A 24,270-nucleotide genomic window follows, 5' to 3' on the forward strand; every position below is an offset into this window, starting at 1 on the left:
ATATATATATATATATATATATATATTATATATATAGTTAGGACGGTCCCAACTCCATTGCAAATACCCATCTCCAGTATCTGGGGTCTAAGGTAGCTCAGAAGATTTGGAACAGGAGGAGCAGACAGTCCCAAGAGACCTCTCCCCCAAAGGCTCACCAATACATAGCATACATTGAGGGAAGAAGCACATTTCATTTCAGAAGGTGGGTTTGGAGAGAGGAGAAAGTGACTCAGCTCAAGAAGTCTGAGAAGAAGCTGGGTTGGGGGGCTTCCTTGGCCTCCTCAGACATTAGGGTTTTTGCACGACCACAACTTGCACTATAGTGACCCCCACCAACAATGGAGGTTTCTGTCCTGTGCAAAACATAAATGTTTCATAACTTTTCAACAAAGGAAAATGGGGGAAAAGACCATTTAAACATACTCATTTCATGATGTAAAATAGATAAAACACCAGCAAATTAAAAAGAACAGCTGCAGACAAGCTACTAGGTGTTCTATGTGGGTAGCCTGGCCACCCGCTGCTCTAAATGTAAGCTATAGTACAGAATCTGCTACTCATTGGGCAGTTTTGCATATATTTCTCACCCGTGCCCTTTGCAAATATCCTTAAAACAGGACAAGATGGGATTCCCCTATCCCCACACCACAGAAGCCCACAGTATATTCCAAGCAGCAGGGTCAATGGGATGCCACTGGCCACTCCTTCAGTACATTGTCATTTCCAAACTGCTGTGGAGAGTTGCTTTTATTCTTGGTTAAGGTTTCCATCATCTTCCCCAAGGTGGACACTCACTACTCGGAATCCTCTTCCATTACTTTGGCTTTCTTCTTTTTCTTCTTCTTCTTGGTGCTCTCTGTGCCCTGTAAAGAGAGGCCAAGAAAGTTCGACTGATCATACAATGCACACTCTCCCTCACTCTCAAAAGCTTTATTCATTTATTTATTTGGGGGGGGGGGGAGAGATGGGACTGTAGTAGCAATGCCCACTCACTGGATGCCAATACAACACGTGTTTGTGCTATATTCAGTATTGATGTAATCAGCAATAGCTTGAATATTCTGGTTATGACAGTGCTGCTACTACTACTAAGCCAAAGAAAAAAAGCCTCCCAGCACCTCTCAGGTTAGAGTGCTAGGCACACACTTGTTGACTTGACCATGCTGGGTCTTCAGTCTTCCCAAGTGCAAATACCAATGCAACATTATTTCCTTTCAAAACTCATGAAGGGGGGGGGGGGGCGGCGGCTAGGTGGTGCAGTGGATAAAGCACCGGCCCTGGATTCAGGAGTACCTGAGTTCAAATCCGGCCTCAGACACTTGACACTTCCCAGCTGTGTGACCCTGGGCAAGTCACTTAACCCTCATTGCCCCGCAAAACAAACAAAAAAACTCATGTTTCCCTGACAACCAAATAAACATCACCTATAGGGAATACATACCGAATCCTTTGATTTGCTTGTGCTCTCTACTGCAACTTTAGCCTTTTTCTCTTTCTTGTTTTTCTTCTTCTTCACTTTTTTGCTGACTGCCGGTGGAGGAGTAAAGGCTTCACTTTCTTCTTCGTCTTCATCACCATCATCTTCCTCAGCCTCTTTTTCTTCAACACTTTCTTCCTCTTTAATACCTTCTATTCCCACCATCTTCTCCTCTTCTTCCTCCTCGCTACCTTCATCCTCTTCTTCCTCACTGCTTTCTTCATCCTCTTCACCATTCTCCCCATAATCCCCATAATCACTATAACCACTGTACTGGTCTTCCTCTTCACTATCCCCTTCTCGTTTCCGCTATTTATTTTACAAACAAACAAACAAACAAATCTAAAGTTAAAGTCAACCTTACCTTCGATCAGGAAGAACAAGTTAAAGAGAATGAAGCAAAAGAAATCTGATCCAAGAACGTGTCCCAAATGGAGTTAGGAAACCCTTGGACAGTCCTTTATCTTTACAGCATTTTCTTGATCTTATATCAAGCTACAATGGAAGTAAATGGCTAGAAGCAAGGTTTCTCAACTCTGAGTTGAATTGAGCAGCCAACACGCTGTTTGCTCATCATTACTAACTCCTGGACTTCTGTCTGCCTCTTTACCAGGCATACTTCAAATTCTCATTTTCCGTGGGACTAGATTCCTGAATGTGCCAGACATGCAAAGACTTCCTTAGTTTGTTTACTCTCCTTTTGCTCTGTGAATGACTCCTTCATAATATCAGCAACACCAGCTGATCCAACATTTTTGTATTTGAGTCTCCTTTCTTGTTAATCTAAGCCCCACCCCACTGCTAGAGCTTGGCCCAGACCCTCCTTAGAAACTGGGACACCTTAACAGCCTGGGGCTTCCCAAACGTGCCCATGGGAAGTTTAAGTAAACATACTAAACATCTGAGAACAACTTAGTTACCTTCTTTGTCTTTACTGTCTTCATGGGTTCGATTGGAACCGCAACTGGTTCTTGCTTCACAGATGAACTGAAAGAAAGGAGGCAGTATGTCTTTGAAGCCAAATTCCCTGCCACTTGTCCTTCCCCAACCCCCCCTTCAGTAGGGCCTCAAGTCCTTGAGTAGCTGGTGATGTTTGGCAAGGCTGAAGCCACCACCAACACACTGTGATGCTGGACAGAAACAGCTCACCATTTAATTTTGCAGACTGACTCCCTCTAAAGTCACAAGGAGACTAGAAAGGGATAACTGTCTGCTTTACAGTTAACTCAAGCACTAAATGGCCTGTTCCCCCATTGTCCTTTAATCAGCATGCTAAGAGAACCCACAGTACCCACTAGCCCCCCTGAGCTGAGACTACTGATTTTTCATCCAAGCTTCATCTGCCCATTTCTGTTATTAGATTTAGCACACTAGTCACCAAGGTTCCTAACTAGTATAGGTAATTCCTCTGCCTTTAAGATTTCAATTGGTATAAACTCCCACCCTCAGAGGCCAAAGGCTGCTAATCACCTATAGTCCACATAGTCATCCTTCCAAGCTGTAGGTGTGCTGTCATTAGGCTTTCCATGCTTATCCAGAAGACCTTGCTTGATCATCATCTTCTTTTGACTTGCCTCATGAAGAAACAAAAAGTCAATTTTCACATTTCATTTTATTTTATTCAATGAGAAAAGAAGCCTAACACAAGCAATTCTGGACTGTTTGAAATGTAACTAATGTTATATGAATTTTGTAAGTCTGAACTTTGTTGGCATCTAAGAGATTTTATATCCTTTGAGTCTCAGAGCAATGGCAGGCAAGGCAGATGACACTCTCCTTTCAGTTAGAAAATAGGCTGAGGGGCAGCTAGGTGTCGCAGTGGATAGAGCATCAGCCCTGGAGTCAGGACTAGTTCAAATTAGGTCTCAGACACTTGAGACTAGCTGTGTGACCCTGGGCAAGTCACTTAATCCCAACTGCCTCACCAAAAAAAGAAAAAGAAGGAAGCTGAGAAGTTGTAAATTCACAAAGCTAATGACAGGCCTCCTAGTAGAAAGCACTTTCTACTATATCCTGCTGTCTTTTTTTTTTTGGGGGGGGGGAGGGGGGAGGAGAGAGAAGAGCCAGAGAACACGCTGGAGCCAAGCCCCAGAGGGTCTTGTTTGTGGAACAGCCAGGAGAAGCCAGTGGTCTCTGGATCAAAGAGTTATGTGCTGGGGAATAAGGTCTAAGAAGACTGGAAAGGTAGGAGGGGCTAGGTTAAAAAGGGCTTTGAATGGCAAGCAGAGCCTTTTCTATTTGATCCTGGAGACAAAAGGAAGCCACTGGAGTTTACTGAGTAGTGGAGAGATCAAGTAACTGAATGGAGGATAGATTGGAGTGGGGAGAGACTTGAGGTAGGTAGACACTGCCCCCACCAACAGCAGCTATTGCAGTAGTCCAAAAGCATGAGGGAATAAATAAGTGCCTCCACCAGGTCAGGAAGGATGAGGACTGAGAAAAGACCACTGGACGTGGCAATGAAGAGGTCACTGATAACTTTGGAGAGAGCAGTTTGGGTGGAATGGAGACATGGTTGGAAGCTGGATTATAAGGGGTTAAGAAGACAAAGTGGCAGCACCTACTGTAGACCACCTTTTTCAAGGAGTTTAGCTAAAAAGGAACAGAAGAGACATAGTTATCAGGATGGAAAGATCAAGTGCAGGTTTTTTGAAGATGGGGGAAGACATGAGCCTGTCTGTAGGCAGCAGGGAAGGAGCCAGGAAGAGACTGAAGATGCGTGATTCTGAATGGCAGCAGTAATTTTCCTCTAGTTCCTAGATACAAGACAGCCAAGGGAGCCAATGCTATCAGTTAGTCTTTCCCTTCAATAAGGGAGCTCTGTACCTGTGGACAGGGCCAAATTCTGTACAGCTCTTGTGCTCTGTTCAGCAGGTAATCCAACAGGAACTGCCCTTTATCCAGTCCTACTCCCAAAGCAACAGATCCCATAAAAAAAACAGGGAGCTAAGAGAAGCGCCAAAGATAAATATGGGTATAACCTCTCTCCTCCAAAAGGCCTGGTCATTAAGCAGAGCTTTATGGGAGTCTGCACCACTACATGTTGTTTGTTATAGTGGTCAGAAATCACTCCTGGTAGTGCTCTTCCAAAGAAATCACAATATTTTTCAAACCCTGCCATCCAAGGATTAACAGCTGCCAGTTTCCCAAAATAATGTCAAGAACAGAAAAGAATGACATGCTACTGTCAGATTCAACTCACCTTTGGGCCCAGACCCCATTTGCGAGGGTAAGTGTCTCTCTCCATGATCACTCTCTTAATCTTGGCCACTATACCATGGTCACAGGTAGAAATCACTGCTGTGGTCATCAAGGCAATAGCTGCAGAAAGTGGAAGAAAAGAGAATGATGGGGGGCAAGGGGAACACCCAGCAGATCTATTCATTCCAAAGTTTAATGTAGAAAAATAAAACTACCCCTTATGAAAAGGTATAGAGGACCAGGGCTGGCCTGGTAAATATCTTTTTTTTTTTTAATTTATTTATTGCAGGCAATGGGGGTTAAGTGACTTGCCCAGGGTCACACAGCTAGTAAGTGTCAAGTGTCTGAGGCCGGATTTGAAGTCAGGTACTCCTGAATCCAGGGCCGGTACTTTATCCACTGCGCCACCTAGCCGCCCCCTGGTAAATATCTTAACCAGTTTCTCCATCACTTTTTTAGGACTGGACAATCAGAATGATAGAGCCTGTATGGGCAGTTTGCCTATTTTCTGAGGTGTTCACATACTACACAGCTCTGCAGAGAGGACATACTCAGAGGCAAACCCTCAGTTTCTATTCAAATTATCACAGATGTGGACATTGTCAAGCAAGCCCAAGACTTCCCTTCACTGGCACCCTTGATTGTAATGGGTCACCAATACTTTAACAGAAAACATTTCCTCAAGCTTTGGCAAAGCCCATTGCTATATTTGATGTTCTCTAAAGATGATGGCATCTGATTAGATTTTCATCTTTCCTCTGTAGTTGAAACGTGCTTCACCTCTGCTGACATCCTTTTCCTACAAGCAGGACCGTGCCCCTCCCACCTACAGACACACACACACACACACACACACTCACATGCCTATAGTAGAACACAGTAAGATGAGGAAGTACAGAACAGAAACCACAACAGAAGGCCAGAACACCACTCTTTTCACATACAGGGCAAACCTATTTTTCCCAAGAGTGGTATGACAGCAGAACAGTCAGGAGCTTGCAGAATCACAGCAAGGATGCCAATACCCACTGAATAATTCTATAAACTGTTATTTCTGGCAACAAAAGAATCGCTACAAAAACCACTCACGTTAAGCACTCAGTAACCTGTCATAGGACAGCTACTTTCCCTGGCAGCGGTCTTAGCAAACAAGTCAGACTGCAGAGACTTAACAGGTCTACTGCTTTGACAAAGAAAAGTCTCCCCAAATCACCACCACTGAAAGAAGTGATAAGAGCTTGGAAAGAGAAGTTGCCAGGTACTCTGCTCCTCAGTGTTTAGGTAAAGGGGTAACAAAGCAGGAAGGAAGGGAAAAACAGCTCATTACAAGCGTTATACACTTCAGATCCTTTCTTTGCCTCTGCTAGACTCCACCAACACCAAGGAAATGTTCACTGCAATTAAAATCTGGTTGAGATGTTTTTTTTTTTTTTAGTTTGCTTTCCCCATTTCCTTGGGACTGCTGAACTTAGTACCAAAGTTCTTCCATGTCTTACCCACACAAATGGCTTCCCCTTTAGTAGTGATGACTACAACCTCCTGATTGACTTCAATGCCGTCCTCATACCGAAGAACCCCCGGGAGCATGATTTTGGCTCCGTAACAGATGGCATTAACCTATAGAAAAAGAATTGAGAGATGAAAAACCTCTAATTCCTCCCCAAACTTCAGGAGAAAATGTTTGGTTTCTTCCTCTGGATCAGATTTTCTAGATGAGGCAACTCCATACCAATGCCTATGAAGCAATGTTCTTCCCAAGGCATGGTCAGCCAGTCAGTATGTGCCAAAAGCTGGACTCAAATTCAAGTTTTCCTGGCTCCAAGGCCAGCTTGCCTATTTCTATAGGGACAGTGAAAATCTCCTTCCTTGCTGGAAACTGGGAACTATCTAATGTCTGTAGTAATTTATGTTAATTTGCCATTTGTACTAAAGTGCCATCTATCTCCTACTAATGAAAAGAGCCTGGGGTTGGCTGTCTGCAGAGCCAATGGTCATATATAATGGTCATACCTCCTTTTGGAGGTCGAATTAGGGCTGGAGGCAGCAAGTTAGACCAGACGACCCCAATTCTTGATGCCTCGCCTACCTAGTTCCTAGATTTCTCAATGGCCCTTTATCTCTAGTCCTAGTTTTCTTCCTAACCCCAATTCTCAACTCTTCCCACATGGCTTTTCCCCAAAGTCTGAGGTTATTTTCTGCTTTTTTTCCCCACCAAAACACACAATTTCTCTCTTCCATTCTAGCCCTTAGTTTATAAGGTATGTTAGGAGAGGATTTCTCAACTTGGCACATAATTGATCAGGCTCCACCCAAAGTACTCATTCAACCACAGTCCTTTCTCTGCCCCATTCCCAATATTTTATCATCCCAGAGAGGTCACTCATATTCTTTCTCTCCTCAACAAAGTACCCCAGGCCCTGCTTTCTGGTTGCTGAGCTCCAACAGAACAGAGTCACACAAGAACACTGGATTAATCATAGGGAACATTTACAAGGCACTTTACACCCATATCTCAATTTGATCCTCAGATAGCCCTGTGAAGTAGGTGTTCTATATTTTACAGAAGAGGGAAATAAAGCTAAATGGCAAAGTGCTTTGTGTAGGGCTATACAACCAGGAAGTATCTGAAGGAGGCCAGTAATCATGCTATCCAACATTGTACAAGATCAAGGCATTGAACACCCCCCCCCCAAGCGTCCTAGGTTTCATTTCTTAATTCTCCTTTGCTATCAACCCCCCCCCCCAACAGCAGTATGCTACAGTGGATAAAGAGAGTGGCCTCAAAGGACAGATTCAGCCACTCTAAGATCACCCTTGCCAGAAAAGGGTCAGATGATAAGACAGCCTCTGAAATGTAACATTCCCAAAGATCTGACAAGCAAAGCAGCTTAATCAGCCCCTATTCAAGGAAAGTTAGAGAGTTGGAGAGGCTCAGTCAAGGTAATAGCTTTCTGCCTTTTTTCTCTTTTAAACTAGGTTTCATGCCTTTTCTTTTATCTAGTTGGTTCTCCACCCCCCCCCACCCCCCATATTGTGGATAGTGTGACTGGCACATCTATAGAGGCCCAGTACCCAGCAGCCCTAACCATAGACAACAACAGCCTCCCTGGAAGAAGCAGAACATACCGCACTGTCCTTCATGACCAGCCGTTTGTGAGATGTCAACAGCTTCTCCAGAGGATAAATAACCCGACGAAGGTAACCTTCATCTTTGTAATTGTCATACTGCCATTGAGCATCTAACACATCGTGCATGGTCACCATGTGGTCCTGCAAGGAATAAGGTGATAATAAACATGAGCTATGCCCCACCCCCTTGTTCTGAACTGAATCCAGAAATTCTAGCTTGCACACTTGCACCGTAAGTATTTCATTCACCAAATAGAAAAAAAATCTTCAAAAATCACAACTAACTTTGCTGTCATCTCACATACCCACTAAATTCTTTACTATCCTTTTTTTTTTTTTTTGCGGTGCTATGAGGGTTAAGTGACTTGCCCATGGTCACACAGCTAGTGTCAAGTGTCTGAGGCCACATTTGAACTCAGGTCCTCCTGAATCCAGGGTGTAACGATTGGAATGACGCCACCTGCTGGAGACTTACTGTAGAAGAGTTCCACCCATGAAGTGAAGGTCTTTGAGGGCAAGACCAGGAGTCTTTTCTTTGGCATAAGGAAGTGACGTTGGGTAGTGGGAGGAAGAAGGAAGAGACTGGCGCTCGGTCTCACTCTCTTTCCTGAGGACGCTGGTGGAGAGTGAAGCTAGAAATGCTCTCTCCCTTTACTAGATAGGAATCTAGGCCTTTCTTCTCTCTTTATCAAATTCTTATTCTCCTTAATAAATGCTTAAAAGTCTAACTCTTGCTAAAGCTTATAATTTATTGGCGACCACTCATTGGCTATTTTAGACAGACTAGCTAGAATTTTCGCCCTTAACAAGGGTCAGTGCTTTAACCACTGTACCACCTAGCTGCCCCTAAGCAATATCTTAAAGGCATCCTTCCATTCTTGAGAACTGGAAAAAAACTTACCTATACATATTGTAAAACAGCACAAAATCCTCACCCAAAGTAGCAAACAAAAGTCCCAGCTCTACCAAGCCCCTGGACTATCACCATAGGACTAGCAGGGACCTTCCACTAGGGAGAATGCCAGAGTGCAAGAGTAGATTGTAGGCCGGGTGACCAAAAGGACAGAAATTCTTTCCCATCCTCATTTTCCCCTGCCAATCTTAATGTTCCAAAGTTAATTAACAGAACAGGGGGAGGTTCCCTGTTCTGAACTCAACACTTTGGATATTTAAAACCTCAGAGTGTTTGAAGTGTCTTGGGGGAAGGGGGATGTATTAAACAGTCCTGTTTAAAATCTGGGAAAATTAGATTTCTCGGTAACACCTCAATCATACCTTCTCCCCCATAACTCCAGAGCGGATCCGGCGAAGCTCTTGCATCTGGCCTCCAACTCCCAGTAACAAACCAACATGGACACATAATGTTCGAATGTATGTTCCAGCCTCACAGCTCACCCAAAAGATACCTAATACATAGACAAGGAAAACAGATCTTTTAAAAGTCTACAATCCAATGTGCTTGGCTTCTTAGGTCATCTTTGCATCATATGCTGATACCTGTGCCTTCCCCACCATTTCCAATTGCAAATGAGCAAACAAGAGCATTTCAGATTAGAAGGAATGATATGGCCCCTTTGGCATACTGGGAATCATTTTTTGTTTAAAGCCATGGTGCTATCTGATTTACCTAATCTTTTTTCAGGGTCATATTCTAACATCTTGCTCTCATAGATAGTTCGGACTCGGAGTTGTCGCTTGACCGCAGCAATGAGAGGTGGTCGCTGGAATAGCGCGCCTGTCAAAGTTTCCAGTGCCTTAAAAGAAAACACATTTTAAGCATGACACACACCACCTAAAACAAAAATTCCTTTAAGTTTAAGGGTATGGCCCAAATCTCAGGATCCCCCAAAAGGCTGATTGTTATTTGCAGGATCCTTGAAAAAGGTTAAGCCCCTTTCTAAGCTTTGTCACAGGTTGAGAGGATCCCAGAAGAACCAAAATTCAAATAGGGATCAATGATCTTCTCACACAGATGTTATTCACATCATTACCCATTTGGAGTACTTTCCCCCAACCCTTCTCAAGCCAAAATGTGCTCTTAAGCACATTTGGAAGGCACAATTATAGACCAAGAGTCTAAAGACAAGCTTATATTTTTGGACAGAGCGGTGGAATGTCATAGGGGCAAAGAAATACTAAGTCACTTGTATAGCAAAAGTTAAAAGCACCCTATACTCCTTGAAAGAGTTCTACCTCACCCCAAGTACACATTAAGACTGTGTGTTCAAATGTTTATCCTCATTCATATGCTAAAGGTTTTAAAAAAAATATTGTTTACCTGTATATCATTAGGTAAAAAAAGCCTTATAATAGTAATCAAATGCTCAACCAATCTTTGCTACTACATACAGCCATGTCCTGAGAAGAACCCTGCTGGCTCTACCATCTCCAAGACAATCTAAAGCAACCCCCGAAGAGTCCTTAGGAGAGCTCAGGATAGCCAATTAGAAAAGCATTGTTGGGGCAGTTAGGTGGCACAGTGAATAAAGCACTGTCCCTGGAGTTAGCAGGACCTGAATTCAAATCAGGCCTCAGACACCTGACACTTACTAGCTGTGTGACCACGGGAAAGTCACTTAACCCTCATGGCCCCACCAAAAAGAAAAACAGCATTGCACATGCATGAGGACACACGGACACACACACAGAGCATGGCCACGTGCCCGGTCTGGTGAAAGTTAGAGAGACAGCTGCAACATGTACAAATTATTCCCATAATAGCAGACAGCTGGAGAAATGAAATAAAATCTAAATTGTATTGATGCCATTGCAGAAACACTAATAAAGCACCAATGGGTGATTAAGCACTGAGCCAAATGAATAGACTTTGAGGAACCTGCATTTTACTGAAGGAAAAACAGCTAAATAAATACAAAGTAATGCAGCTCACGAGAGCAGCCAACAACTTCTGAGGAGCTGAATGCAGTCCAATTCTTTACACTCAGAAAAAGGGACTTGCCCCCAATATTTTCCACTGACAGCAGTTAATACCCCCAGAGTCTTACCCTGGAAAGTTGAACCTCACTTTCAATAGCATTGTGCAGTCGGATAACTCCCACATACTCTTTGCCTGAAAAGAGAAGGACAATGAGGTGAGGCATGCTGTGGCTAACTCCTTGGGGCTGGTCTGCCTGATGTGCCAAACACCCAGCTGTGCAAGGGACCTCGAAGATAAAGGTATTCAAGGAAACAACTCTGAGCTTGCACCAAGCCCAAAAGGTTAAAACAACCCCTATTGTGCCTTCATTGATTAGAAAGCCTCAAAATGAACCAACATACCCGCACTCTGCTGAGATTTGACCAATCGGGTAGCTCGTTCTATGCACACAATTAAACAGCCAGTCACCTTCGGATCCAAAGTACCACTGTGGCCCGTCTTCTCAACCCGGAGTATTCGCCGGATCCATGCAACTACCTCATGGGAAGAGGGATTGGAGGGTTTGTCAAGGTTAATGAAACCTGTCCTAGAATGAAAATTTTTTTATAATTAAGATATTAGTATACCACCTCTTTCCCCTTTTCCTAGTATGGCACAAGGCCCCCAAGACTACCACCCAAAAGGTCATCTTACCAAATTTAATTCTACCCACCCCAGTAGTTCAGACAAAATGTCTTTAAATGATTTTAAATGCCTATTAAATGGCACCAAAGAGAATGCTGATCTTAAAATAAACACAAACTAATAAAATTGTTCTGAAAATGTAATCAAGACTTAGCAAGAAAGTGATATGCTATCAATAATCCTTTGATAACTGGGAACAACAGATGGGATAGCTCACCTTGTAGGCTGATTCACACCAATTCTCATATTCCCCTTTACTTACACAAGCCAGTATTTGGGGGGGACTGTTTCAGTTCATCACATTTTCGCTTTAAAAAAATTCGAGTTTTGTTTCTAAATTCGCTGCATTGTTTGAAAATGCCTTTGTAATTTGCCAAAAAATCATGGAACTATTTTTTTAAAATTTTGGTACCATAACAGCATGTCAGGATGACTAGCTATCGGTCATATTTTCATTTCTTCTGTTTTGGTACTTGGACTAGGTTCGTGGAGGTTTTGTTTCATCGTCAGGCGGTTATTAACACTTTTTGCTTTCTTGTCTCTTCAAACTTCCCGATTTTACCCAATTATCCTTAATGGGCGTTGGTACAAAAAATTATTTATAATAAAAAAAAAAAAGAATAGAGATGGACAGATTATTTTACACACAGTGCCAAGAACAGACGACAATCAAGAAGATGCATTCAACGATTGATTCTAGACCAAGCAACAAGGCTATGTTTTTGGTCGCCCGGATCGATTTCTGACCAATCTCTGCATTGGTAGAATGCACACATTATGCATGACCAGTGCAGAATGCACACATTGTCGATTGGCTTGCTGTGGGTGCTTGTCTGTCATTGCTTTGGTGATACAAGGAAAATCTCAGTATAACAAACTCCACTTGACCAAATTACTCATAAGGAAACTTGTTTTGTCATTTGGAGAATACTTTCTTAGGTGCTGTGTGGCTGACTCCTGCCAGGAGTCTGAGTGCCGCCACCGCCCCCTCCCCCTCCCCCAGGCATTGCTGTGTTAGGGTGTTGTGTACTGGTGCACAGGCATGTTTGGCAATGTTTCAGGTGCACAGAGATGAGAATTGCCACAGGGTAATTGCTGCTCAGTGGGAAGCACAAGAATTGTGAAGCTCTCACTGCACACAGCTCCCCTCTCTCCCTCTCTTCCTGAAGTGAGAAAAGCATATAAACAGGTACTTTTACTGAATGACTGATCCCCAATCAGGGACTGAAGGAAACAATGTCGTACCTGCTGGTTAAGCAGAATTCCATGCCACCTATTAATTCAGGTGTCATGCCACAGGCAGTCTGCATGAACATATTTCTGTTATACAGAACCTTATTAGACCTTTTGCTATAATAGGATTATACCTGCAAATTGCATGCATCTGCTTGGGGTTAAAGCACCGCCCCCTCCCCCCAATCTGAAATAGGAAGGACAGTATTGCTTCAGACCTCTTACTTATTTTAATGGTCTTAATAGAAGGTCAAGGATAGTGTCCAAAAGGTTTGAACGAAAGCATAATGAAAAGTCACCGCTGGCAAAACAGCTTACCTGATATAGTCTGTAATTTCTCTCTTGAGAGGGTTAGATCCGGAAGGGAGGGGAGTATAGTGAGTTGTCCTTACATTTAGTTTATCAAAGTTCTAAAAAGCAATGACAGGACACAAATAAAACTGAATTAACAAGTAAATTCTCAATTTTTTGACTGACCCTTTTCTAGACCCAATAAGACCACATATGAAAATCCAAACAAATCTGCCAGTCTAAACCAGGAACTGACTTAACCAGAACTTTCTGGTTCTGCTTGTGCACTGTGGTATCATCTACCAGATATTTAGGTTCCAAAATTCCTTACCTACAGCAGTGATTCCCAACCTTAGTTGGCACCATTTTAAAGTTAAAAATAATGAATCTGAGAATTTAAACGAAATGCTTTAAATGACTGATACAACTTGTGCTATTTGATTCTGATGGGGGGGGGGGAGAAGGGTGCTGGTGGTGATTGTCAAAAATCATGCTGCCCTCCACTGAGAAAGCAGATAAAGTAATCAGCCTCTTTGGGCAGGCTTGATGAGCAAATCAGCACAAGGAAGAAAATCTTTAGCTAACAAATGAGAAGTCTCATAGCACAAAGAAAAATTCAACCCCATAACTTTTAAATTAGACAATGTACAAGTGCTTCTCAAAATTGTGTCTAAAACAAACAAAAAACCCTCCCAAAGGCTGTCACTATAGTTTTATAGAAGACATGAAAAACTGGCAACAGATAGTATCTGGTATTAAAAAGGACTTAAAAAATGCATAAACCACATTTGCCTTGCAGTAGAATTTATAGGTCAGAAAAGAAACCCAGTTCATAAAATTAACTGAAGTTTAGATTGTGCACCAGAGTGATTTAATAAATTAAAACACAACCAATATAAAATCACATGGGAAACAAGGCAATTATTTGATGTATAACATTTGTATTCCTTACCTTTAGCAGTAAGGGCCACTGAGATGTGTCCAATTGAACTACTTTAGATTCAGGTTTGATGAAGAATTCCCCTTCATGTTGTAGGTCCTAAAGCAGGATAGAAAAAGTCCAATAATCACCTCTATTTCACTTTTTTGGTGACATCCATTTCCTCTGCATGCAGGTAGGGCCTAACAACTGGTCCTAAATCTGGTTCCATGGCTGTGGCTCCAAGAAATGGTACATGGAACCAAGGAGGAACAAAAGGCAAAGAAAAAAACCAGAAAAGGTGCTGGCCAGGTACGTTCAGAGAAAAGGGAGAGGATTGCAGAGTGACTTGGAGGGGGCCATTTGGTTGGCAAACAGTATCTTGGAATCTTTAGAGTGGGCCAGGATCCAAATCAGATCTGATAGCTACTGGCTTCTTCCCCTCCCTCTACCCTGCACGAGGAGCACACCACCCTGTCACTTTCTAAACACAGCAAAACTCTAAAGTTAACAAAAAGAAATGGCAGATCACAAATACTGGCAAAGGAAAAAGCATCTGTCTACTCACAGCCACATCGTCTTCTCCTAATACTTTGCGCTCCTTTTTTTTCTTGTGCTTCTTTGACACGACAACTTTAGAAGAAAAAGAAAAAAAGAAAAAGACTGCAGTGAACTTGGGGCAGTGAGAGATCAGGCTTCTACCAAAGGGTGCCCGCTAAGGTGAGTGCTCAGTTGGCCCGTCAGCACGTGGTCCCTTCCCCTCGGGGCGACCACGTGGCTGCAGAGGGTCGGGCCCACCTCTAAGGGGAACCCCAAGCAGCAGCAGGGGCGACAGGGCACCACCAGCAGCCCCTACTGCGGCACACGGGGCGACCTGCTGCTAAAGGACAACTTCCTGGGGTGCCCAGGCATCCTGCCTGCCCGCTGGGCCCCCAGAACCTCTTGCCCCCGCCTGCCCTTCTGGGCCCTCCCACTCGCTCCACGCGATCGGCCTGCCTCCTCCATCCCAAGAGCCCGCACGCGCCAGCCGCCGCCGCCGCCTCTCTTAAAGACAGTCAAGAAGCTGTATCCTGGGCAGCGGCTGCCGCCTCCCCGTAGCTCAAGCCGAGCCAGGCTGCCAAGCGCGGCGCGGCGCAACACTTCAGCCGCCCGCCCGCCGGCTTCCTGGGCCCGCCGAGGCCCTAGTGGGCAAGCGGCTCCAGGCAGCAGGGGGCCAGCCCAAGCCGAGCCACCTCGGTGCTGCTAGTGCCCGGGCGGCGGCCCCGGGCCCTCCTGAAGCGGCGCAGCGCGGCCCTATCCGGCCGTGCGCCAAGCTCGGGCCCTGCCCCGGCCGATGGCACTCAACCCGAGTTTCCCACACGCGCCGATCCCTACATGACCGTTCCCACACGGATGCCAACCGCGTCCAGGCCCAGAAGGCCCCAGCGGCCCCTCCCGCCCCGAAACGGCGCAAGGGCCCTTTCTTACTGTCGCCGTCCGCCATGTTGATGGCCACAAACAGGGGCCTCCAGCCCGCGTGCTCTAGCCCGGCGCTGAGAGGAACGACTGAAGGCAACCCGCCTCAGTCCCGTGAGGCTGTGCGGGCCAAGAGCCGGCCCCCTTTAGCGTCAAGCTGAAGCATGACGTTTTAGGGCGCGTGCCAGCAGGCCAGCGGCTGAAGGCGGGGTCCGGCGCAGCACTCGCTCGTCTGATTGGCCGCAAGAGCTAGGGGAGGCGGGCTCGCGGGGCGCAAGGGGCGGGGCGCGCAGCGCGCAGCGCGCGGCCGGGAGAGCTGGCGCGCGGGCTGGCGCGCGAGCTGGCTGGCGACTGGCTAGGCCCCGCTGCGCTCGCTCCGGCTCTGACGCACTCGCCTCCGCGCGGAAGCGCGAGCCGCCCCAGCCCGGGCCTGGTCGGCTGGGGTGACCCTGGCTTAGTCACATAAAGTCTCACCGCCTCAGTTTCCTCAGCTATAAAATGACGGGCCTCACCGCTCGGCTCTCATTCTTAGGAGCTGCCTAGTAAGCCAGTCCGGTGTCCGGAAGGCCTGGCGTCCGGCCCTGCCCCCTGCCAGCCTCTGGCCCCAGACTTCCAGGCTGGCTGCGCAGCCCTGTGTGGCAGCCTTCCCCCAACTCTCCCCTCCCTGGCCACTCTCAAGGACCCCGTGGGGCCGCCAGATGCTGCTGATCTGCATCGGGAGAGGAGTGAGTAAATCAGAGCTCCAAGCCTCTGGCCACCCCCAGTTAGTTGCCATCAGCCCTTTTTAGTAGCTCCTGCCTGCTATGTGCTTGTGCTGGGAAGATAAAGGCAAACAGTGAAACAAGGAGCTTAGTTTCTCCCGAATTCTAAAGGGAAACAAATGACCATGCAAAATAATCAAAGGGGGAGAGAGCAAAGAAAGCCAGCTTCACTGAGGAGGTGGCACAGGAGCTGTGTCTTGATGGCACACAGATAAAGCCGGCACAGGTCAGACGTGGGGGAGGGGAGGGCGAGACATCAATTATATGAACAAAGGCATGAAGTCAGGGGGATGGCACGGCGTTTGTAGGAAATAACCCAGAGTACAGTAGAGCTAGAATGGGAATAATGTGAAACAGGTCTAGACACAGCTTGGATCCAGACGTGGCAGACCTGAAAAGCCAGGCCAAGGGTTTTGAATTGTGTTCTAGAGGCAACAGCAAGCAAGGCCCTGAAGAATTTTGAACAGATGACTGATAAGAGCCATTTCTGTGCCTTTAGGAAGATTATTTAGGGAGTGGTTTGCAAAGGGATGGATTGCAGTGGGAACAGACCAGCGGTATGTAGTTCAAAGAAGAGGTGAACTAGGGTTTGGAGCACAGGAGTGAAGCAAAGGAGACAAACTCAAGAGATGGTAGGAAGCTAGAATTCACAGGGCTTGATCACAGATTAGAAATTGAGGGGAAGGGGCTTTGAGAGATCCGGAGAAATCAGAGATGTGCAGCTTAAAGTCAGGGGATCGATTAGACCGAGATATATAAATCTGGGAGGTACCCATGTAGAGGTGCTAAAGTCCTAAGACTGGATGAGATCTCCAAGAGACCAGTATAGAGAGAAAAGAGAAAACGGCCCAGGACAGCCAGGTAGAGAGGCTGGGGAATCAATGATATAGAACTAGGATGGTGGCAGTGGGCATTAAATGAAAGGGACAGGAGGTTGGTGGGGGTATAGAAATTTTCTGGCAAAAAAGGCCAGGGTACAGGAGAGAAGACCCAAAAAGAGCCAAGGTCTTGGGGAAGGAGGAGGTGCTCTTGAGGTTCAAAGTGAAACTTTTGGCCAAGGCCGATCTACTTAATTCCTCCCTAGCTTTGACCCCCTAAATCTTCCAGCAGGAGTGGCAATAACTTCTGCGACTGTCCCAGGCTACATGATACTTACGTGCTACCCCTCTTCAGAAGCACAGGAAATGTGGGGACTTATAGCTAGCCAAGCACATCACATGAGTTAGCAAAATGACCTCCTCTCTCCAAACCTCAGAATTTTAGACAACTGCTCAAGCCTCAGCGTTCTCTCTATTAAATGAGAACTCAGAAGTCCTGGTCACTGGAAAACACAAGTGAGGCAGTGAGTGCGTAACGTACTATCTAGCTCCATTTTACAGAGAAACAGTGTCATTCAGAAAGCTAAGGTGACTCTCACTAAATAGCAAGTTACATTGGTAGCGGCAGGTTTCTTGATTCTAAAACCTGCCGGCTTTCCATCACACTACGTGGCCTGCCTCTCCTGTTTTTCCAGAGAAATTCTGCATGTTGCTTACTCTGCTCTGAATTGGCTTCACAGTCACATTTCCTGTCTAGATTGTTTGCAAGAATAGTGTGTATAGCCTTCCAGAAAAGTCCTTAAATCATTTCAACAGACATTTGCAAAGCACCTAGTCTGTGCTAGGAACTCAAGCAAGGCCTTCACTGTAAGGCATTAAGGCTTCAAGGCTGACCTCTTAGAATCCTTAGTGCCTCTTAGAACCAAATCCCTGAAACTCTACCTTTCTCCCCCATGCTTGAACTATAGATTTTCAAAGTACAAGGAAACTCTTCTGTTGTGTGACTGTGTGTGTGTGTGTGTGTGTGTGTGTGTGTGATATCTTCAAAAAGTCTATTTCAAGTCTCACCTCTTCCATTCCCCAACTAATACAGTTCCCATGGCTCTAGCCTTTTTTTTTTTTTTTTTAGGCAATTGGGGTTAAGTGACTTGCCCAGGGTCACACAGCTAGTAAGTGTCAAGTGTTTGAGGCTGGATTTGAACTCAGGTCCTCCTGATTTCAGGGCCAGTGCTCTATCCACTGCGCCACCTAGCTGCCCCGGCTCTAGCCTTTTCTTTCTCTGAATTTTGATAGTAGTATAGAGAAGTATTCCCTAACTGTCCTTAACATAGAAACTTGAGTTGAAAAAGACTTTAAAGGACAGTGAGCCCAGGCCACATATGAAAAGAAACCCCTCTAAAACATCCCTGACAAGTCCATCCTCCACCCGAAGACCTGTGAGGGGGCCCTCGGTCCCAAGGTGGCCCATCCCCCCTACATACTTTGTTTTGTCTTTAGCTCAAGTGCAATTCACCCTGTCTGCAGCTTCCTCCCATTGCTCTGGGGCCAGAGCTATTCCTTTTTCCACTGGACAACCCTTCAAATATTTGAAGTCAGCTGTCAGCTCCATCTCCCCCAAGCCCTCTTCTCGCTAAATTGCTCAGCACACATCAGAACATGGTAGGCCTATTAATTCTCTCCCTCAAGATACACTTGTTTTAACATAGCCTAAGATCAGATGCCTTTTGAGGGATGACACATCACACTATTGTATCACAATTAGTTTGCCATGCTCTAAAACTCAAACCTTCACATTAACCAGTGTTGAAACATGTTTCGTACAGTCTCTTGATTTTTGTAACCTACAGGTAGCATTTATCACTTATTCATATTAAAGGTCAATATTAGATTCAGTCCTTTGTTCTAATCTGTTAAGATACAAGGTAAAATAGAAAGATAATCCCAAAATATTAGCAACTCCTCCCTGTTGATCATAAGCAGTATACTTCAGGGGATAAAAATTAGGAGCAATGGGTGGACATTAGAAAGAGGCAACTGTAGCCTTGGTTTAAGAAATGAATTGGGGGGGGGCAGTTAGGTGGCGCAGTAGATAAAGCACCGGCACTGGATTCAGGAAGACCTGAGTTTAAATCCAGCCTGAAATACTTGACAGTTACTAGCTCTGTGACCCTGGGCAAGTCACTTAACCCTCATTGCCCTGCCCCCCCCCAAATCTGCCTATAACCTATCTTTCAGGGGTTTTTTGCAGGGCAGTGGGGGTTAAGTGTCTTGCCCAGGGTCACACAGATAGTAAGTATCAAGTGTCTGAGGCTGGATTTGAACTCAGGTCTTCCTGAATCCAGGGCCAGTGCTTTATCCACTGTGCCACCTAGCTGCCCCCTATAACCTATCTTTCCATGTAACTTCTATTTCCTATCCAAGAAATGAATTGGTTACAAGGAGAACTAACCCTAAATTGAATGGGCCACTTTGGGAGGTGGGGGGCTCCCTCATGGAGGGCTTCTAGCAGAAGCTGGATGATTACTTGTGAATATTCTAGTGGGGATTTGAGGGTTGGACTAGATGATTAATGTGGCCCCTTCAGACTGAAATCCGGTGATCTGCATGTGCTATGACTGATGTGGCCATGCCCTGCAGCAGCACAGATAACAACCTATCCATAATATCTCCTCCTGGGGGAATCTTATCTGTGTGCTTCCTTCTTCAAATCCATAGCAGCCAAATGTGCAGAGTACTGTGCTAAGCATTGGGGAGACACACAGAAAAGTAAGACAGGCCCCACCCTTAAGGAGCTCCAATCATTGAAGGGCAGTGATGAGCACCTACTTATCGATCCAATCCAACTAAATAAGTGTTTATTAAGTGCCTGCTGTGGGCAAGGCCCTGGGGATACAAAGCCAAAGCAGTGTTCTACTGGAGACTCCAAAGCACAAAGCATGTGCCAAGTGATTTCAGGAAGTGCTAATCCCAGAGGGAGCAGGAAAGGCCTCATGAAGGAAGAAGGGGAGCCCTGAAAGGAGCCAGAAGAGGAGGAAGTACACTATAGTCAAGCTGGAAAGGCTGTGCAAAGGTCTGCAGTGGGGATTTCCATTGTAGGAGATGATAAATCTGGCCAGAACATCAAGTGTTGGGGAGTCATGTGTAAGTATTCTGGAAAGACAGCTTGGTGTACTTTATCCTAGAGGCAATAATAGGGAGACACCAAAGCTTCTGGAGCAAGGGAGTGACATGGTGAAATCTGGCTTGAGAAACTTTTTGGTGGTAGTTGTGTAGAGAATAGATTGGAGAGGGGAGCAAGGGACACTACAGAGGCAGCTACTGTGGTAATCTAGGCAAGAAGTGATACATGCAAAGGGAAGAGGAGAGAGAATGGGTGAAATGTAGAGGCGGAAGCAATGAGAACTAGCCTGGACTGTTAGAATAGCCTACTTGTGGGTCTTACCCTGCACTAATTCCTCCTCCACTCAGCCATCCCCCTTACTCAAACTCCAGTGGCTCCCTGTCACCCCCAGGAACAAATATGAAACCCTCTGCATTCAAAGTCTTTCGTCATGAGCACCCTCTTACCTTCCCAGTCTTCTTTTACCTTACTCCCCAACATGTACTCTTCAGTCCCAGTGACACTGGCCTCCTAGCTGTTCCAAAAACAAGACACTCCATCTCGTAGTTACAGGGGGTTTTCTCTGGCTGTGTTCCCCATATCTAGAATAATTTCCTTCCTCAACTTCACCAGCTGGCTTCCATTAGGTCCCAACTAAAATCCCACCTTGGACAGGAACTCTTAATCTCTCTTCATTCTAGTGCCTTCCCTCTTGAATTACTTCTGATTTATCCTGTAGCTAGCTTGCTTGCTATATATTTGTTTAGATTGTAGGTTCCTTGAGATCAGGGCCTGTCTTTGGCCTCTTTTTGAATTTACAGTGCTTAGTGCAATGCCTGGCTGGCATATAACAGGAGCTTAATGAATGTTTAATTGATTGATAGATTGATGATGAAGAGTTGAGGATGGCTTTGAGGTTGTAAACCTGGCTTCTGGAGGGATGGTGGTCCCTTCAGCAGAAAAAAAAAAAGGCTTAGGAGAAAGGGGAGGCTTAAGGGGAGAAATGAGGACTTCTCTTTTGGACATGTTGTTTGGGATGCTTGGGGCCCAATAATATTTAGCAGGCAATTAGTAAAGTGGGCCCATTTCTCAAAAAACAGAGGAGAGCTGAATAGGTAGATTTGGGAGTCAGCCACAGAGATGATAGTTGAACCTATGGGAGCTGATGAAATCACCGAGGGTATAGCTGCACTCTGTAAGAAAAGAGGGTCCCAGTAAGAGAGACCTAGGGCACACCTATACATAGATTCAATTCCTGCACAGGAACCTGAGGAGGAATGATCAGTAGAGGTCAGTATCACAAAAACCCAGGGCAGAGATGATATTCAAGGGGAGAGGGCTGTAAACAGTATGAAATGCTCCAGAGACGGGAACAATGATGAGGCCTAAGGGCAGGATCTCGGACATGATAACTAAGAGATTGCTGGTAGAGTAAAGAGAACAGTTTCTGCCCAGATTGTAAAAGGTAGAGAAGTGAATGGGAGGTGAAAACAGGGAGGTGGAGGCAGTGACTGAAGACAATTTTTCCTAGGAGTTGGTTGTGAAAGAGAAGAGAGGCACAGGACAATTCCTGGACAGGAGGAACAAATGAAAGTTTGTGGGAGGTAAGAAAGGAGCCAGTGGATAAAGACATGTTGAAGATTAGAGAGAGGGAGTGGATGAGTGAAGGGGCCAGCTCCCTGGGCATATGTGAGCCATTACTTGGTGTTACATATTGTACCTTATTCATGGGCACCATGTGCTCTTCTATTGGCTTTTGGGTAATGTACAACTTTAATCTTCAAAGACTGTGTTATTTCATGACTTATGACATCACTAGAAAAATATCAATATTTAAAAAGATGATCCTTTGTTTCTAAGAAAAATTGGGGGTCATGAAAAACACTCTAATTTCCTAATGGCAATTCAAATCAGTCAACTGGCCCGGTTTGTTGTTCATCCTCAGTGTTTGTCCCAGATCTTGGTTACAGATTCACAAGATCTAGGGCTCTGTCCATCCAGTTGCACAACCTTGTCTAGACAATGGATATTCTTGATGTACTCTCCCCCTGTGGATGGTAAGATCCTTGAGGGATTAAAATCTCTTGGTGGAGGCACTGTCATATTCCAGGCTTTGATGTAATTGGCTCAATGTCATCCATAACCAGGACCATGTGGAAGACCTCACTGTCTATAGAAATTCCCTTCTCTATCTGGACGTTCTATATCATACAGTCTCCATGACAGGGGCAAACTCCTTTGGATGACGTGGCGAGCATGTGGCATTTTCCCAGTTTGTACCTTGCTTGATAATAATCAGATTAAGGTTATGAAAATTCCTTCTCTTGTTGTGTATAGCAAGGAATCTTATATGGTTGTTACATATTCACAGTAGACAACAGACCGAGGAAAGCCTTTAAGGAAACACTTTGTTCTATCAAATCAGATTCCAAGTGGACACTTCCTACTGACTTCTGAGAGCAGGGAAACCATTCTAGCCAGTACCTTGAAGAAGATACAGAAGGTAACATGTGCCAAGCAAGTCCAATCACTCCCACTACTGCCTGGACAACCACCTCCTCTTCTAGCCTAATGAAGACAGATTAAGGTCTGGAGCCCAAGAACCTTGAGCCCTGCAGATAGATCACTGTGGAGAAGAAGCCCACCTTCCTTGTTTTGGTTTTTAAATGTATATGCATATGATTTTATTTCTCCATTTGGAAGTCAGAGAAGACATACATCAATATGTCTGTAAACGTATGTAATATGGGTGTATATATACATACACATCTCTATGCACACCTATGTTATTGTCACTTCAGTCGTGTCAAACTCTTGGCAGAGACACCAGAGTGGCTCACCACCTCCTTCTCTAGCTCATCCCACAAACAAAGCAACCGAGGCAAATAGGGTGAAATGACTGCCCAGGGTTACACAGCTAGTAAGGCTGGGTTTGAACTTCCTCTCCCATAAAGAAAAAAGAAAAACCTCAACTATCCCCAAATGCATTTTTGTTTATGCACCACCTCTCTGATTTGACAAATGGACTTTCTGGGGCCAAAGCCCAACTTCCTTGCCGCCAGCGACACAAATGGCTGACCAACTGCCACCAAAGGTCAGGAAAGTGCCCGGGAGTGGCTGGATCCCCCAGAGTACTGGAACTACCTCCAGTCCAAGCCCCTGCCCCCTCTCTCATCCTCCTGGGATGCAATCCCTGGAGAGATGCAGGGGCTCCTGCCAGAAGAGAAAATGCTTACCACCAAAGTCCTTGGCCATGTCAAGTGTTTCTACACCAGAAACTGATGGCATTTTAGCTATAGAAATGACCATGTCGGGGGCAGTGGATAAAGCACTGGCCCTGGATTCAGGAGGACCTGAGTTCAAATTCGACCTCAGACACTTGACACTTACTAGCTGTGTGACCCTGGGCAAGTCACTTAACCCTCACTGCCCTGCAAAAAAAAAAGCAAAAGAAATGACCATGTTCCCCCCTCCCCCTCCCCATCTTCCCCATTTGAAAGTAGGGGCTGGCTCACTCCTCTGTTTGCCTGTCCAATGCTTAGTCCAGGGCCTTGCACATGGTAATCACTTCTTCAATGGTTGGTTTTTTTTTTTTCATTCATTTCACAAACAAACACCTTTCAGCCACTAAAGCCTTGATCTTAATAACATTTAACAAAGTTTGCTTCCTTCTACTTTCATCTAGGATGCGCTCAGTGCCTGTGTTGATTGTTCTCTGCAAGATTTTGTAGAAATGGGAAAGTAAGTATGTGGATGAGTCAAGACTTACTATCTTTTTGGTCACTTTTCTGAATAAGCACAAAGTCTACATCCCGCCCTCCCCCAACATTTACTATCTTCTCCTCTCCCTCAGGGCCCTGAGGACTGTTGATGCCTAGAACATGGAACAACCTTGTGTATGCTTTAGTCCATTTGTTCTTCCTAGTTTGGTTTTCTTTGGTGACATTTCTATATCCTCATTGAAGATTGTCATGTCAGAGTACAACTGTGGTAGCTCCATTGGAATTCATGGAAAAAAGGAGCTATAGAAATCTTTCCACTATTGTTGTCCGTTTGCTGTTCTCATCCTTGAGTGCCCTCAGGACAATCTAGCTCAGTGGGGTCTCTTGCCAAACTTCCTATCCATTTGTTTTTCTCTCTGCTGTAGCTCAAACTTTTATGACACACTATTGCTCATAATCTTCTACTTTCCTCCTCTGTAAGATCTGATGAGTAATCCAGATATGGCGGTGTCAATGCTTGTGATACTTTATAGAGGGGCAAGGCCTAAGGCCGGTGGGGCACTTGAATTCAACAGATTGTTAGGACAGCCAAGCCATAA

The 24,270-nt window shown here is 45.2% G+C and overlaps 1 protein-coding gene, 1 long non-coding RNA gene and 2 other non-coding genes across 4 annotated transcripts; 1 reads left to right on the top strand and 3 right to left on the bottom strand.

Moving 5' to 3' along the window:
• Positions 1–15,417, bottom strand: DKC1 (dyskerin pseudouridine synthase 1). The gene is made up of 15 exons (XM_043974165.1): positions 15,283–15,417; positions 14,384–14,448; positions 13,849–13,935; positions 12,924–13,015; positions 11,090–11,274; positions 10,816–10,880; positions 9,438–9,564; positions 9,086–9,216; positions 7,808–7,951; positions 6,178–6,298; positions 4,683–4,801; positions 2,951–3,054; positions 2,401–2,467; positions 1,445–1,789; positions 1–866 (listed from the first exon to the last, which is right to left on the bottom strand). Exons 1-15 carry the CDS (start codon positions 15,296–15,298, stop codon positions 798–800), a joined length of 1,737 nt encoding a protein of 578 aa, XP_043830100.1. The 5' UTR covers positions 15,299–15,417; the 3' UTR covers positions 1–797.
• On the bottom strand, positions 2,568–2,696 carry LOC122734246. Its single transcript, XR_006354046.1, has one exon. It is a non-coding gene; the product is annotated as a small nucleolar RNA SNORA56 (small nucleolar RNA).
• On the bottom strand, positions 8,848–8,977 carry LOC122734242. Its single transcript, XR_006354043.1, has one exon. It is a non-coding gene; the product is annotated as a small nucleolar RNA SNORA36 family (small nucleolar RNA).
• A 257-nt stretch (positions 15,418–15,674) lies between the features above and the next one.
• On the top strand, positions 15,675–23,945 carry LOC122733613. The gene is made up of 3 exons (XR_006353930.1): positions 15,675–15,995; positions 23,635–23,690; positions 23,803–23,945. It is a non-coding gene; the product is annotated as an uncharacterized LOC122733613 (long non-coding RNA).
• Positions 23,946–24,270: the final 325 nt, after the last annotated feature.

The sequence above is a fragment of the Dromiciops gliroides genome, chromosome X, assembly GCF_019393635.1.
Source record: "Dromiciops gliroides isolate mDroGli1 chromosome X, mDroGli1.pri, whole genome shotgun sequence".
Lineage (NCBI taxonomy): Eukaryota > Metazoa > Chordata > Mammalia > Microbiotheria > Microbiotheriidae > Dromiciops > Dromiciops gliroides.